This window comes from Triturus cristatus, chromosome 5_1, assembly GCF_964204655.1.
Source record: "Triturus cristatus chromosome 5_1, aTriCri1.1, whole genome shotgun sequence".
Lineage (NCBI taxonomy): Eukaryota > Metazoa > Chordata > Amphibia > Caudata > Salamandridae > Triturus > Triturus cristatus.
Window position 1 is genome coordinate 696869828 of NC_140587.1, and position 12253 is coordinate 696882080.

General features: G+C 45.6%; 1 protein-coding gene across 3 annotated transcripts in view; it reads left to right on the plus strand.

Annotated features, from left to right (window-relative positions):
* PRKDC (protein kinase, DNA-activated, catalytic subunit) overlaps nucleotides 1-12253 on the plus strand; it is a 2754228-nt gene that overhangs the window by 767530 nt on the left and 1974445 nt on the right. For all 3 annotated transcript variants that reach the window (XM_085605657.1, XM_085605658.1, XM_085605659.1), the window contains 2 exons: nucleotides 3518-3676; nucleotides 4467-4670. In XM_085605657.1, the coding sequence (XP_085461783.1) occupies nucleotides 3518-3676; nucleotides 4467-4670 (363 nt within the window). The remainder of the gene's footprint in view (nucleotides 1-3517; nucleotides 3677-4466; nucleotides 4671-12253) is intronic.

Consider the following 12253-nt stretch of genomic DNA (forward strand, 5'->3'; position numbering starts at 1 on the left):
GCCGCTCTCTGTACTGGAACGCCTTTCTTTAGTTTTGCAGGCCGTGGCGTGCTCCTTAAAGCACTGCTTGCTATACCCCTCCCTCTTCGCTCTCCCCCCACTTAGCACACATGCAACCTTCCCCTTAATGAGGCGGCAACGCCTCTTCAGTACTCACTCCTCCTCTGCTGCATTTGCTGCTCTGGCTGACCGCCTCCCTCCGCCCCGGGGGCCTCCCCGCCCCGCCAGGGCACAAATCCGCCTGCACTATGTAAGTAGCATTAACCACACTCAAATGTTACATAAATAAGGAACAATAAATATCTAAGAAGGCAAGGACGGTCTGACTTTCTTCTGCAAATGTAGTAACAATCGTTTGAAAACTGCCTTTACGAACAATGCATGTAATGTCCAGAAACTTGTGATCGTGTATCGCTTTTTGGCGTTTACGATCTATAAATGTTGCCTTGAACACATTTTTATGTTTAAGGCAGAGATAGACAAAATAGCATTTTTTACAGTGCAGTTGAGCCAACTTAGGAAGTTACTAACAAACTGTTTCCCTCTGGTCCCCCTACCCTGTAGCCCTTTGAATTAGGATTTTCAGGTTTTAAATGTTCAGCCCGTGATAACAAAGTTGTTGACCAACGTTTTTTGAAAGCATTGTAAATGTTTTGGAAACATCTGCCTGATACACATTTTAAAAGTTGGGGTAGCAAGGCGAGAGAAAAAATGCTTTAAATAATTGCAGATTTGTTTGTACAGATTCAGTTGTTTACTTTGGCGTTAAACACTTCTGCTCCCCCTCTTTAAATGGTTGTTTGACCAGATCGGAGTAAATCAGTTTGTTCAGCATCTGTTTGCGCCCCATTAATATTTATTAACAATGTCCTTTCGACATGCAGCTTCAAGTGTGGAACAAACTCCTGTTCCCATACCTGCAGTCGAACTTCAGAGGCGGGTTAGTTCTTGCCTTTCCGTTCCCCTGCTCGGCACACCTTCATCAAGTCTCTTCTGTGCTGCTTCTTTCTAATGTTTTCCACAACCCTTTTCCGCTGCGAACTTTCAACACTTCTTGTTTGCCGGTTTCACCTATCATCCCTCCTCAGAGTTGCTTCTTCCCTTTTCAAGTAGTGCTCTTTCACCTGGGCCATTTGGCACTAGTGGGCTCGGATGTGTTGCAGAACCCCTATAACTATGGTTCTCCATCCTTCTCTGGAGCTATTAGTGTACATCCATCCCTTTCGTTTTCCTAGAGAGGTGCCTTCCCAATCCAACCCACATACATCCACCCCAAACAAAACAAACATTTGAAATGCAATAGTTCTCGCATTTATGCGAGTTTGAGCTATTGGCATTGTAAATGCCTTTTATTTATATTTTGGTTTTTAAAACGGATAAATAAAAGGCATTGTCATTTACAATGCCAACAGCATAAACTGTCGTAAATGCAAGACCTATTGAATTGCAAATACTTGTTTGTTTAGTTATAGCTTGTATAATGCGTTGTTAACAAACCTATTTGAAAAAAAGTGTGTATCCATGCCATTCTCGTGTTTAACATTTTCTGGCGTTTTGCTCGAGCCCCTTGACTTGCAGCGCTCTGAGCAGTTAGTTCTGTTTGCTGTCATGCGTCGTCCTCAAATTGTCTCCCTTTGATGTTTCCTTTCCATGCACACCTTTCAAAGAGGAACCTCAAACGTTTTATTATTTTCCGTATTTACCAATAACGCTTTAGGGTTTGGGGTTTGACAAATGTAGTAAGCAATCTTAATATTTGTGAATTTGCTTTGGACAAATTGGGTTGACTCCATGATTTTTTTTGTTGGTGAAATTAGCCTCCCCAAACCGGTCATAAATTGGAAAACCACAAACCTTGTGTTTACCATTTCAAATACCTGCAGCAGACACTAAACCTTGATTTACTTATGTATTTTTCTAATCCTTATCTTAGCCTTACCAGGGAGGGGAGACCCACACAGGGAAGTGAAGTGTGTTATTGTTATGCTATGGAGAAGCTTTGCTCACCTTCTAAATGGACCATCTGGTGCATTAATCGGCCTTCATTCTATTTTTTTAATACTATGTTTATAGATGTTGTGAACAGAGACAATTTTGATGAGATGAATTCACTGCCTCCACCCATTCCAAATGTCCATCTTCATCCTGCTAAATTTACACCACAGCCACTGCTGGCATTTTAATTGATGACATTCCCTCCTGTGGCGGGAGAACGTTGGGTGGTGGTGGGAGGGATTCCACAAGACTATACGTCATGGGATTATTTTACGTTCCAGGTAAGGTAATCCCAAAGATTGCCTGGAAAGCTTGACTACTGGAGGTGTCAGAAGCTGCCTGTCTCTACACCAGTGTGCAGGGAGTCCTGCCTCGCCTGAAACCTGTGTGTGACAAGCTAACTGGGGATTACCAGGGGACTAACCATCACAAAAAAACAGAATGGGCTCAACCATATTTCAGGGAGCACTTTTGATATTTATCCGAGTTGGGTACCTAAAAAGATTTTAAAAATACCTCAAACCCACCTCGGTTTCCCTTTTATTGGTGGTTGTTTGGGTATGGTTAAAATGAACTTACAAAGGTGTGGAGTAAGGATGTAATGGTCCTATGACCCTTAACTCTTAGTTGACATGTTTCAGCCCTTTAACTATGGCTTTCATCAGGGCAAAACAAGCACACTGCCTCGGTTGAAAACATGCACTGTTTTTTCTCATGCATACATGGTGAGATCTACTCACCTCGTTGGATATCCTTGATGGGTCCTGATTCCCTGCTGGGAAATTACGAATGCCACATTAAAGGAGGGGGAAGAATGCCCCTGTAGTCACATTTGTACAGAGTAACACGCTGCCCCTGAACCTACTTGGTCGTCCCGCTATCCCCAACTGCCTGAGTCCCGGGGAGGGTAGGCACAACTGCTTCGCATACATGGTGAGATCTATTCACCTCGTTGGATATCCTTGATGGGTCCTGATTCCCTGCTGGGAAATTACGAATGCCACATTAAAGGAGGGGGAAGAATGCCCCTGTAGTCACATTTGTACAGAGTAACACGCTGCCCCTGAACCTACTTGGTCGTCCCGCTATCCCCAACTGCCTGAGTCCCGGGGAGGGTAGGCACAACTGCTTCGCCGTTCCAACATGGAGGAACCCCAAGCCGCCCTTTCTTCTTCTCAGACCATGTACAAAATGGACAAGGGTAGATTCAAGCATTTGTAAACTGGCGAGTTTGACATGGTAGTGGTGTGTATACTGCGATCACATTGGTGGCGTCCCTCTTTCTGTGTCCTCCATGTAAATGATACTGAGGAGTGACACTATAGTGATGGAAGACTAGTTCCTCCCTTCACCCACGTCAAAATAAAGGCATTAGTGCGCTATCACTGTCCTGAAATACGTTATTTTTGCTTAAAATTCTGTAACATAAACTGTCAGATTTTAAGGTTGTACTTGTGCCTCACTAAACTAATTTTCATCCTATTCTCTAACAATTAGCATTTGAAATACCTTTTTCTTGCAGGAAGCTGGTCACCGATTGGCTGTTGGCTGGAAACTTCTTTCAGTTGTTTACAAAGGCATTGCACCTGGTGACGAAAGGAAGTCCCTACCGTCGTTGGACATCAGCAGTAAGCGCCTAGCGGAGGGGCTTCTTCAGCTGGCCTTTGACTTAGGAGGGCAGGTGGGCATCTTGAACAGATTCAGAAATGTTTTTAAAGGCACATGGCAGCTCGTGTTTGATTGCAGTCCAGAGGATGTGGATAACGGCCAGAGCTGCCGATTTTGGAACTAGGGAACCAGGTTCGAGTTTGGGCGTCGACTCAACATCTTTGTGATTCTGGGCAAATCACTAAATCAACCCATGCCTACAAAAAAGTGTTTCAATGCGCTATGTAACTAGTTGTCATATAAGGCGTTCCAGTATCTTTAAGTTGAGTTCACGCTATATGAAACTGCAAAAAAAGAAACCCAGCAATATATATTCCACCGATACCAGTTAATGACTGCTTCTGTGTGAAATCTCCTCTGTTCCCAAAACTACATTTTAAGTAGGGTGATACTAATGGATAGATTACGGGGAAAAGAAATATATTACAAAACTTTCAACAATAACTCAAAATAAATGCAGAATTGCTAAAATATTGATTATAAACTACGCCTGTCAAAAACAAGTTAATGACAGATTTGTTTTTTAATGGACTTTTCTGGTGTCCTTTAGTATGAGGGAAAACGCACTGCTGTATTTTTCTTCTTTTGCGATTTGTATTATTGACGATCTTTCTAACTGCCACATCAGCTACTTTTAATCATATTTGGCTGCAACACTTGTAGTTTCGAATGTAGGAAAATTGTTGCAACTGACATATGTTTAACTACATGACCTGTTTAATCTAAATCGGAGCTTTGTTCCACATTGTATGTTTGTTGTTGGGCCTGGTGCTTTGTTTAAAAGTGTGTCTCCACTTCCACAGTGTGAGGAGCTGGTGAGCCTCCTGCTGAATACGGTGATGTTATCAGTGCCACTCTCTGGAACTTCACAGCGGAACCTGATCAGCTTCTCCCACGGAGAGTACTTCTACAGCTTGTTCTCGGAAACCATCAACACAGAGTTACTGAAGAACCTGGACACTGCGGTCCTGCAGCTCATGAAAGCGGCAATGGTCAACGCAAAGATGGTATGCATGTCTCTTAATTCATGGTGGGATTTCATAGCAGAGGTGACGGGACATTTAATACAAAAAAAGTCGACTTATGATATTACAAATCTTAGAAAACAACTTTTCAGCCAAATGTTTTGGACTACTTATGTAAATTACATAGTTTTAGATGTATAGTTCTTCTTCTGCAAGTCTTGTACAATTAATATTTATCCTGCAATTTTCAGTCATTAGTAGGATGTCTTTGCCTTGCTTTCTCCCTCTGCGAGTTCACATGTTTTCGTTTGTTGCGCATATTCAGCCATGTGTACAGAATCTACATCCGCCATGATTGTTTCAGTACTGAAATAATATAGTACAGAGGACATCACCAAACTGGCGGGTACGCAGTTGTGGCCGGAGGAAAATGCAGGAAGCGTGATTAGAGTACAGGGACCTCCTTACCTCCACAGAACACCACAGATCTTTGTTGAAGTGCTGAAGCCATGACTTTAACCCGTGATTGGTGAAAGGTTTGTCTTAATTTTATTTATAAAAAACCGTTCGACACACAAACCAGTGAAGTAGGGTCACCCTATTCAACTAATCCCTGTGTGATACCTTTCCACCCAGATAGCCTTTTTGTGTATTGAATTATTCTAACCTTAAACCATCTTGCGGTTCTCGCGGTGCAGCGCTTGCAACAATTGATACCTGTTTAGTGCAGTATGGGTGGCAGTGATGGTGAAGAAGCTCCACCTAAATCACACTAAACTCCCCCAAGTAGAGGGGTGCCATCATATTGCACTGTCTCAAGAGAGACGTGTGTTCATTATGTGGGCTTCAGCCAGCCCATAGGCTTCCCATTTGTTGGCTCCGTCGTCGCTTTCATATTCTTTCTCCCCATTTGTCCATGGCATGCATGCGTCATGCCACTTCCTTTGTTTAGCCCTTCCAAAGAGCATGGACCAATTACTACTATCCATCCCCTGTCCCCATTTTAGGAACGACTTTTTTGTTTGTTAAAGTGCACTTCATACGAGCGCTCATGTTTTCACTTGCTCCGTTGCTGTAAACTGGCCTGTAAATTGTGTTCCTATCTCGTAACATTTACTGTGCATTCAAAGACCGAGGTCAAATGTCAGATGCTGTTTTCCGAGGGCACCTTGTTTATTTTCTTTTCTGACTTCAAAGTGAGAGGAATTTTAATGTTCATATCCTGGTGTTGCTATCTCTTTATGTATCGACTCTTCACCACTCCCCTTGTTGTATCTGTCCGCTTCTATTTCTTCTCACCTCCTCCTCCCATATACATTTGCTCCACCCTGTGTTCCGTCCCTGCCTCTCTCTTGCCCCCTTTCAACATTACCTGCGTAGCCCCCACTACACACATGCTTGCGCCTCATAATGAGTGTTAATACAACTGTACTGCGAGCCCTGCCCTCCAAGGTACGAATTTGGGTTAGACCGGCTGACGTGACCGTACACTTAATAAATCTGTTTCCGCCTCAGATACTTTCGCTGTCTAAATTTTTTTATATTTATCAGCCTTTAAAAAAAAATTTAAAAATCGAAGGAGACACAAATCAAATTAGTTGCAAAGGACTAGCTTCTTGCCTGTTACTACACTTCGAAGAAAGCCAGAACAAAATCGATCCAGCATAGAATGGCTGCCCCATGACGAAGCCTCCCATTGGAGTTTTGTACTATTTGTCTCTTTTCTATGTCTCTTAACATGAGGCTATAGAAAGCAAATCTACCAATTTCCTTATTATGCAGCTTATAATTGGCCAAACCCTTCCAGTTGGTATTGTAATTCTCGGCTAAAGCCACAAACTCATTATCCAGCTTTTTTGGGGGCACTTTCTTATTTTATCGTTATTACAAGTGCTGGACACTGAAAAAATACCCTAGAAAATGACAGGTTTGGTGTCGAGAGATAGAAAAGTGGTAGGGTCATAAAGTGGGAGGTCACATGGAGCAGAGTCCATTTACTCTCTGGAAAGATGTGTGTAATGTTTTCTGATACCACATTGAACCATCATAAATTAGCTATTGAGGGTCAACATAGCATTTCTAGAATTTCTCTCAACTGTACTTTTTAATCTTTTGACACTGGCAACATCATAGTGCTTTTTGTAATGACTCGGCCATTCTGAACAGCAGATGTGCTGCTACTACAACATGGCTAAAAGACATTGACAACAACAATAACTCTTGCATTGCCGAGACCTATTGCCTTTGCCAATGTTTGTTTCCCTTTCTCAGTGTCTCTTCAGACACGCCCAGTTGCTGCTGCTCATATTGTTCTGGTACATAACATATTTTTAACCTGCAGATTTTCAAAGGCTTGGTAATGTCGGCCTATTAGCAGTGAGATGCTCGCAATTGTATTTGAAAGCTTTCTCTGCCCTCTTACCCACTGGGCTGTTTGTTTGTTTTTTTAACACAAACTTTATTGAGTTTTTTCAGGTGCAATTTTACAACCTTATAGCATTTCTTCAAGCTAGATGGTTCTCATGAGTGTGAAATTCATATTACGTATGTAACATGAACATAAGATATTCAAATAACATTGTACATAATCATAATAGTCCAACAAGAATATAGTCCTGTGCCTTTTCATTATAACCATGCATTATATAAATGGCATTATAAGGCAAATATTTATTAAGAACCCAATGCAACCCACCTACCCTATCCCACCCCTGCAAACCCAACCCAACCCGAAAACAAAACAAACCAAGCCAATTGCCGCAGTGTAATGACTACCTTTTATCCCGGTAAAGGTACCAGGTGGTAAATATAATCGATTACGATAGGGAATAGGGGGATGGGGAGAGACAATAATAATGCAAGGGGCTAAAGGGGAAAGGAGGGGGGAGCTGGCCATCCATTCGGAAGACATCTACCAACCACTCGGGCATTATATGAAAGGGGATCTACTATCCGCTCTACTATTCATTAGTGGAGGTTGTGAGTCCACTGCGACCTCTTCCACATCTGTCCTAAATAGTTCTATGTCCCAGGGTGTGCATTCTGTTAAGACAGATAAATCCTGTATGATCTCACTCCAAAACTCATGCAATGCTGGGCAGGAGCACAACATATGAATAAAGTCAGCTTCTTGAGCGGGGCATCTGGGGCAGGTCGGGGCGGCAGCAGTATACATTTTATGTAGCGTTTTCGGGGTGAGGTAGGCTCTATGTACAATAAATAATTGTATTACTTTCAGCCGGCAATTACGAGATACCTTTCTAGGATGTTCTAATATCAGGATCCATTCCTTATCTTCTAAGCCTCGTGATAGTACTGTTTCCCATTTCTGTTGGAGAGATCCCATCGAGATATTCATATTTTCTCTCAGCCCACGGTACAACCACCGAACAAGGTGCCGGCCATGCCCCATTATGTGAAGGGATTTCAATAGATGGAAGGTGGGAGGCTCTCTCTGGTTTACCAGCCAGTATTTGTGGATATAGTTTGTAATAGTGGCATGAGTAAGGCAAAGAGTGTCGGGTACTGCATTGGTGTGTACAAACTCTTCATGTGGCATCAGGTTACCATCTTGTAAAAATCCTCCAACTGTCTCAAGCCCTAGCTGTGTCCAACACGGATTTGTGTCCTTCTTATTATTCCACGCATTGTGGGTAAGCCACAGAGTGGGATATTCGGGGCATATGGGAAGGATATTTTCGCATATTTAAGTGCCTGTTTCCAGTAATGAAGCGCTATTTGTAAAAGAAAGGGAGGGTTCTGCAATTTGTCTGCCCCTGGACACAGCAACGTCTGTAAGGTACCACGTCCAAGTTGGTCCGGAGAATACGCTATCTCAAATGAATTATGGCCCGCTAGCCAATATACTAGGCATTGCAATTGCCCAGCTATGCAATATGCTTTAAAGCGGGCGCTCCCATCCCGCCTGCCATGCTGGGAAGCCGCATCTTGGCTAGTGCCAGTCTGTGTCTACTCGAACCCCAAAGTATGGAGATTAATAATGTGTCTAGTGTTTTAAATATCCATGCTGGAAGAATAACCAGAAGATTTACAAACTGATAAAGGAGCCTGAGCAACATCACCATTTTGGATACCGCTAGACGGCCTGCTACTGTGAGCGGTAAAGTATTCCAGAAGGAGATTTGGGACCGAAGGGAGTTGGCGGTCCGGACTACATTTCCAGCTATTGTGTCGGCGGTGGAACGATATATGTAGATCCCTAAATATTTAAAGGTTACTGGTTCTACTCTAAAAAGCAATTGACCACATTCCAAGAAGGGAACAGCATATGTATTATTAAAGGAATATGCTATGGACTTCGAGGCATTAAGGTGCAATCCTGATAGCTCAACAATTGTGAAAACACATCCGCTACCGCATGCATGTCCACATCCAAGTCCCGGAAATACAATAACATGTCATCTGCGTAAAGTGACACAGAGTGAATTGCACCCAGTATGGGAATACCATAGGGGACCATAGTCTGCCGGAGAGATTGGGTTAGAGGCTCGAGCGCCAGGACGAACAGCAAAGGCGACAGGGGGCAACCCTGTCGCGTCCCTCGATAAATAGAATACGCTGGTGATACAATCGATCCAGTTTTTGTGCAGGCTGTAGGAGTAGTATAGAGTAGTTTTATCTGGTCACAATATTCCGGGGGTAGGCCGAACTTGGTCAAGACCACCATCATATAAGACCAACTCAGAGTATCAAAGGCTTAGCATATATCCAGGGATAGACACCCGGCACGCGGGACCTGTGCCTTAGTCGCATGTAGTATAGCATGGAATCGACGAATGTTTAAAGAGGTGCTACGTTTGGGAACAAATCCACACTGATCAATATGTATGAGTTGGAGGAGCAAGGGAAAGTAGCCTTGATGCCAGGAGTTTGCTGAGTATTTTATATTCAGTATTAAGAATGGACAGAGGCCTATAGGATGTAAGCTCAAGGGGATCCTTGTCAGGCTTCAGCAAAGAGGTGAGCAGTGCCTCTCTAGTTGTAGGGGGTAGTGTACCTTCAGCAAGCAAGGTGGTGTAAAGCTGTAAGAGGTTAGGGACCAGTGCAGTCGAAAAGGTTGAATAAAATTCAATATTGAGCCCATCTGAGCCCGGCGTTTTATTCTGAGCTAGTGCTTAATTGCCATTTTTATTTCTACCAGTGTAAGCGGAGCCTTCAGGTCCTGGACGTCAGAATCTGAAATCACTGGGAGTTCTACCTCTGCAAGGAAGCGAGTAGTAGTGTCTAGCACATCTAGATGTGGAGCCGTATATAATTGAGTATAGTAGGTTTGAAAGGCGGAATTTATCTCCACCTGTTTGGTGACCTGTGAATGTTGACCAGTATTTGTTTTATTTTTTTTTTAAACCGTTTATTACAGAATCCAAAAAATATACAAAGATGGGCCTACAACCTTCGGGCCGGCCGCTAGCAAGCAGAAGGAGCATGTGATACAGACAATAGCACGCATGCTGCGGCAGAGGGAAATTCACAGGAGTTGGAAGAAGCGTTGGCAGCCACACCATCCGGACCCCACATAACGGTTTCTTTTTAATATAAATAACAACAAAAAACAAATCCACAAGGCAACCCACAATCGGAAACAGCAGCATGTGCTCCCCGAGGAGGGGGACCCCACTAGTCCATAGGAGTATCGAGGGGGGGAAAAGGTCAGGACGGGGACTAAGTAGACTCATTGCCCAGAACCGGTAAGACAAACTGGCTAAGGAGACGGGGCCGGTGACGGATCGGGCAATAACGGCGGGGTACAGATTCCCCCACGGTAGGCGTTCCAGGGGCCCCATACTTTCACCCATGTCCCAGGCTTACCTCTCGCAACATACACCACCTTTTCCCGAAACATGCACCAATCCATGTTATCCTTCCACGCCGAGACAGTCGGCGACCTCTGGGAACCCCACAGTTGAGCAATGTCACGTTTGGCCACCATATATCCCAGAGTCGCCCAGCACGTCTGCGGTACCGAGTAATCGGTTGGCTCCCACACATTCAGAAGACATCTCCTCGCCTCGGGCAGCAGCGGCACACGTGTGACTACCCGCAAAACCTCATGCACACCACGCCAGAATCGCGCCACATCCGGGCATTCCCACAAAATATGGAGAAAGGTCCCCCAAAGAGCCACACCCACGCTTACACAACCCGTCCACAGCATAGCCCATACGCATAAGCCTCGGCCCCGTAACATAGACCCTATGGAGTATCTTGAGCTGGACGAAGCGAAGGCGGGCCGGTATGGCCACCTCTTTCGGGGAGGCCACCGCAGACACCCAGTCCTCGTCATCCAGCTCCAGTCCATCGGCAACCCATGCCTCACGAAGGCTAGTCAGCAGTCCCGAACGGTCATTGATAAGTTTTTTATAAATTAATGAAATCGTGCCGTCCGGTACATGCCCATCCAGCACTCTATCCTCCAGAGGGGAGTACTCCGGGATGGAGGCGACGTCCGGAAAGACGGAGCACAACGCATGACGAATCTGCAGGTATCGAAAATACTCCCTGTCCTGCAGCTGGAATTCTGTCTGCAGCACATCGAACGTCTTGAATCCCCCCCTCGTCCAGAGATCGCCCACCCTGCTGATGCCTATCATGTCCCACTTCTCAAAGCCCTTCGAGGTCCACAGGGAGCCCAGCCGCTCAGATGCGTATAGTGGCGTCGCCCGGGTCAAGCGGTCCCTCCACCCCATCGCCACGTTAGCCGCGTGCCACACTCGTACCATGACCCGCGTGGGGCCCGTCAGACGAGCGTCGAGCGAGTTGGAGTAAAGCGCCCGATTATAATCACCACCCGGCAGTAACATCTTATCCATTTCAAAGGCAGGGTTTAGAGCGGGCCCGTACAGGCCGTGATTGATCGCAGCCAGCTGGGAGGCCCAATAATATCGCTTGATATCCGGGAAGGCGACCCCCCCGTCGTACCACGGGAGCGTCAGCTTCGCCAGGGCGATACGCGGTCTACCCTCCCAAAACAGTCGGCGCTGCAGACTCTCCACCTCGCGAAAGTAGCGCGCCGGGACGACGTCCATTGTGTTCTGTAAAGCGTACAGGAAACGTGGCAGCGACATCATCTTAAACAATGCCGCCCGGCCGAGCGGCGAGAGTGGCAAGCGCCTCCAGCGCGCGACGTCCTCCTTCAGGCGCTGGAGGGGGGGAAGCAAATTCTGACTATATCGGGCCTCCGCGTCCAGGGTAATGAAGACACCCAGGTACCTAAATCCCCGCGGGGCGATCTGGATAGGACAACCCCGCGGAAGGATAGGGTCCTCCCCAGAGAGAACATACACACACGATTTAGCCCAGTTGATGACAAGGCCGGAATTGAGGCCAAATGAGCGCAATACATCAACCAGTACTATCAGTGATTTACGTGGGGAAGCCAGGTACAGAAGAATATCGTCAGCGTATAGAGATACGCGGTCCTCATACTCAGGGGTCCAACGGAGACCACGGATAGAAGGATGCCACCGCAGCCACTCCGCCAGGGGCTCCAAGGCAAGCGCGAAGAGGAGTGGTGATAACGGGCAGCCCTGCCGCGTGCCCCTGCCCAGCTCGAATGGAGCCGACACTCTACCGTTCACAACCACCTGTGCCAGCGGTCCAGAGTA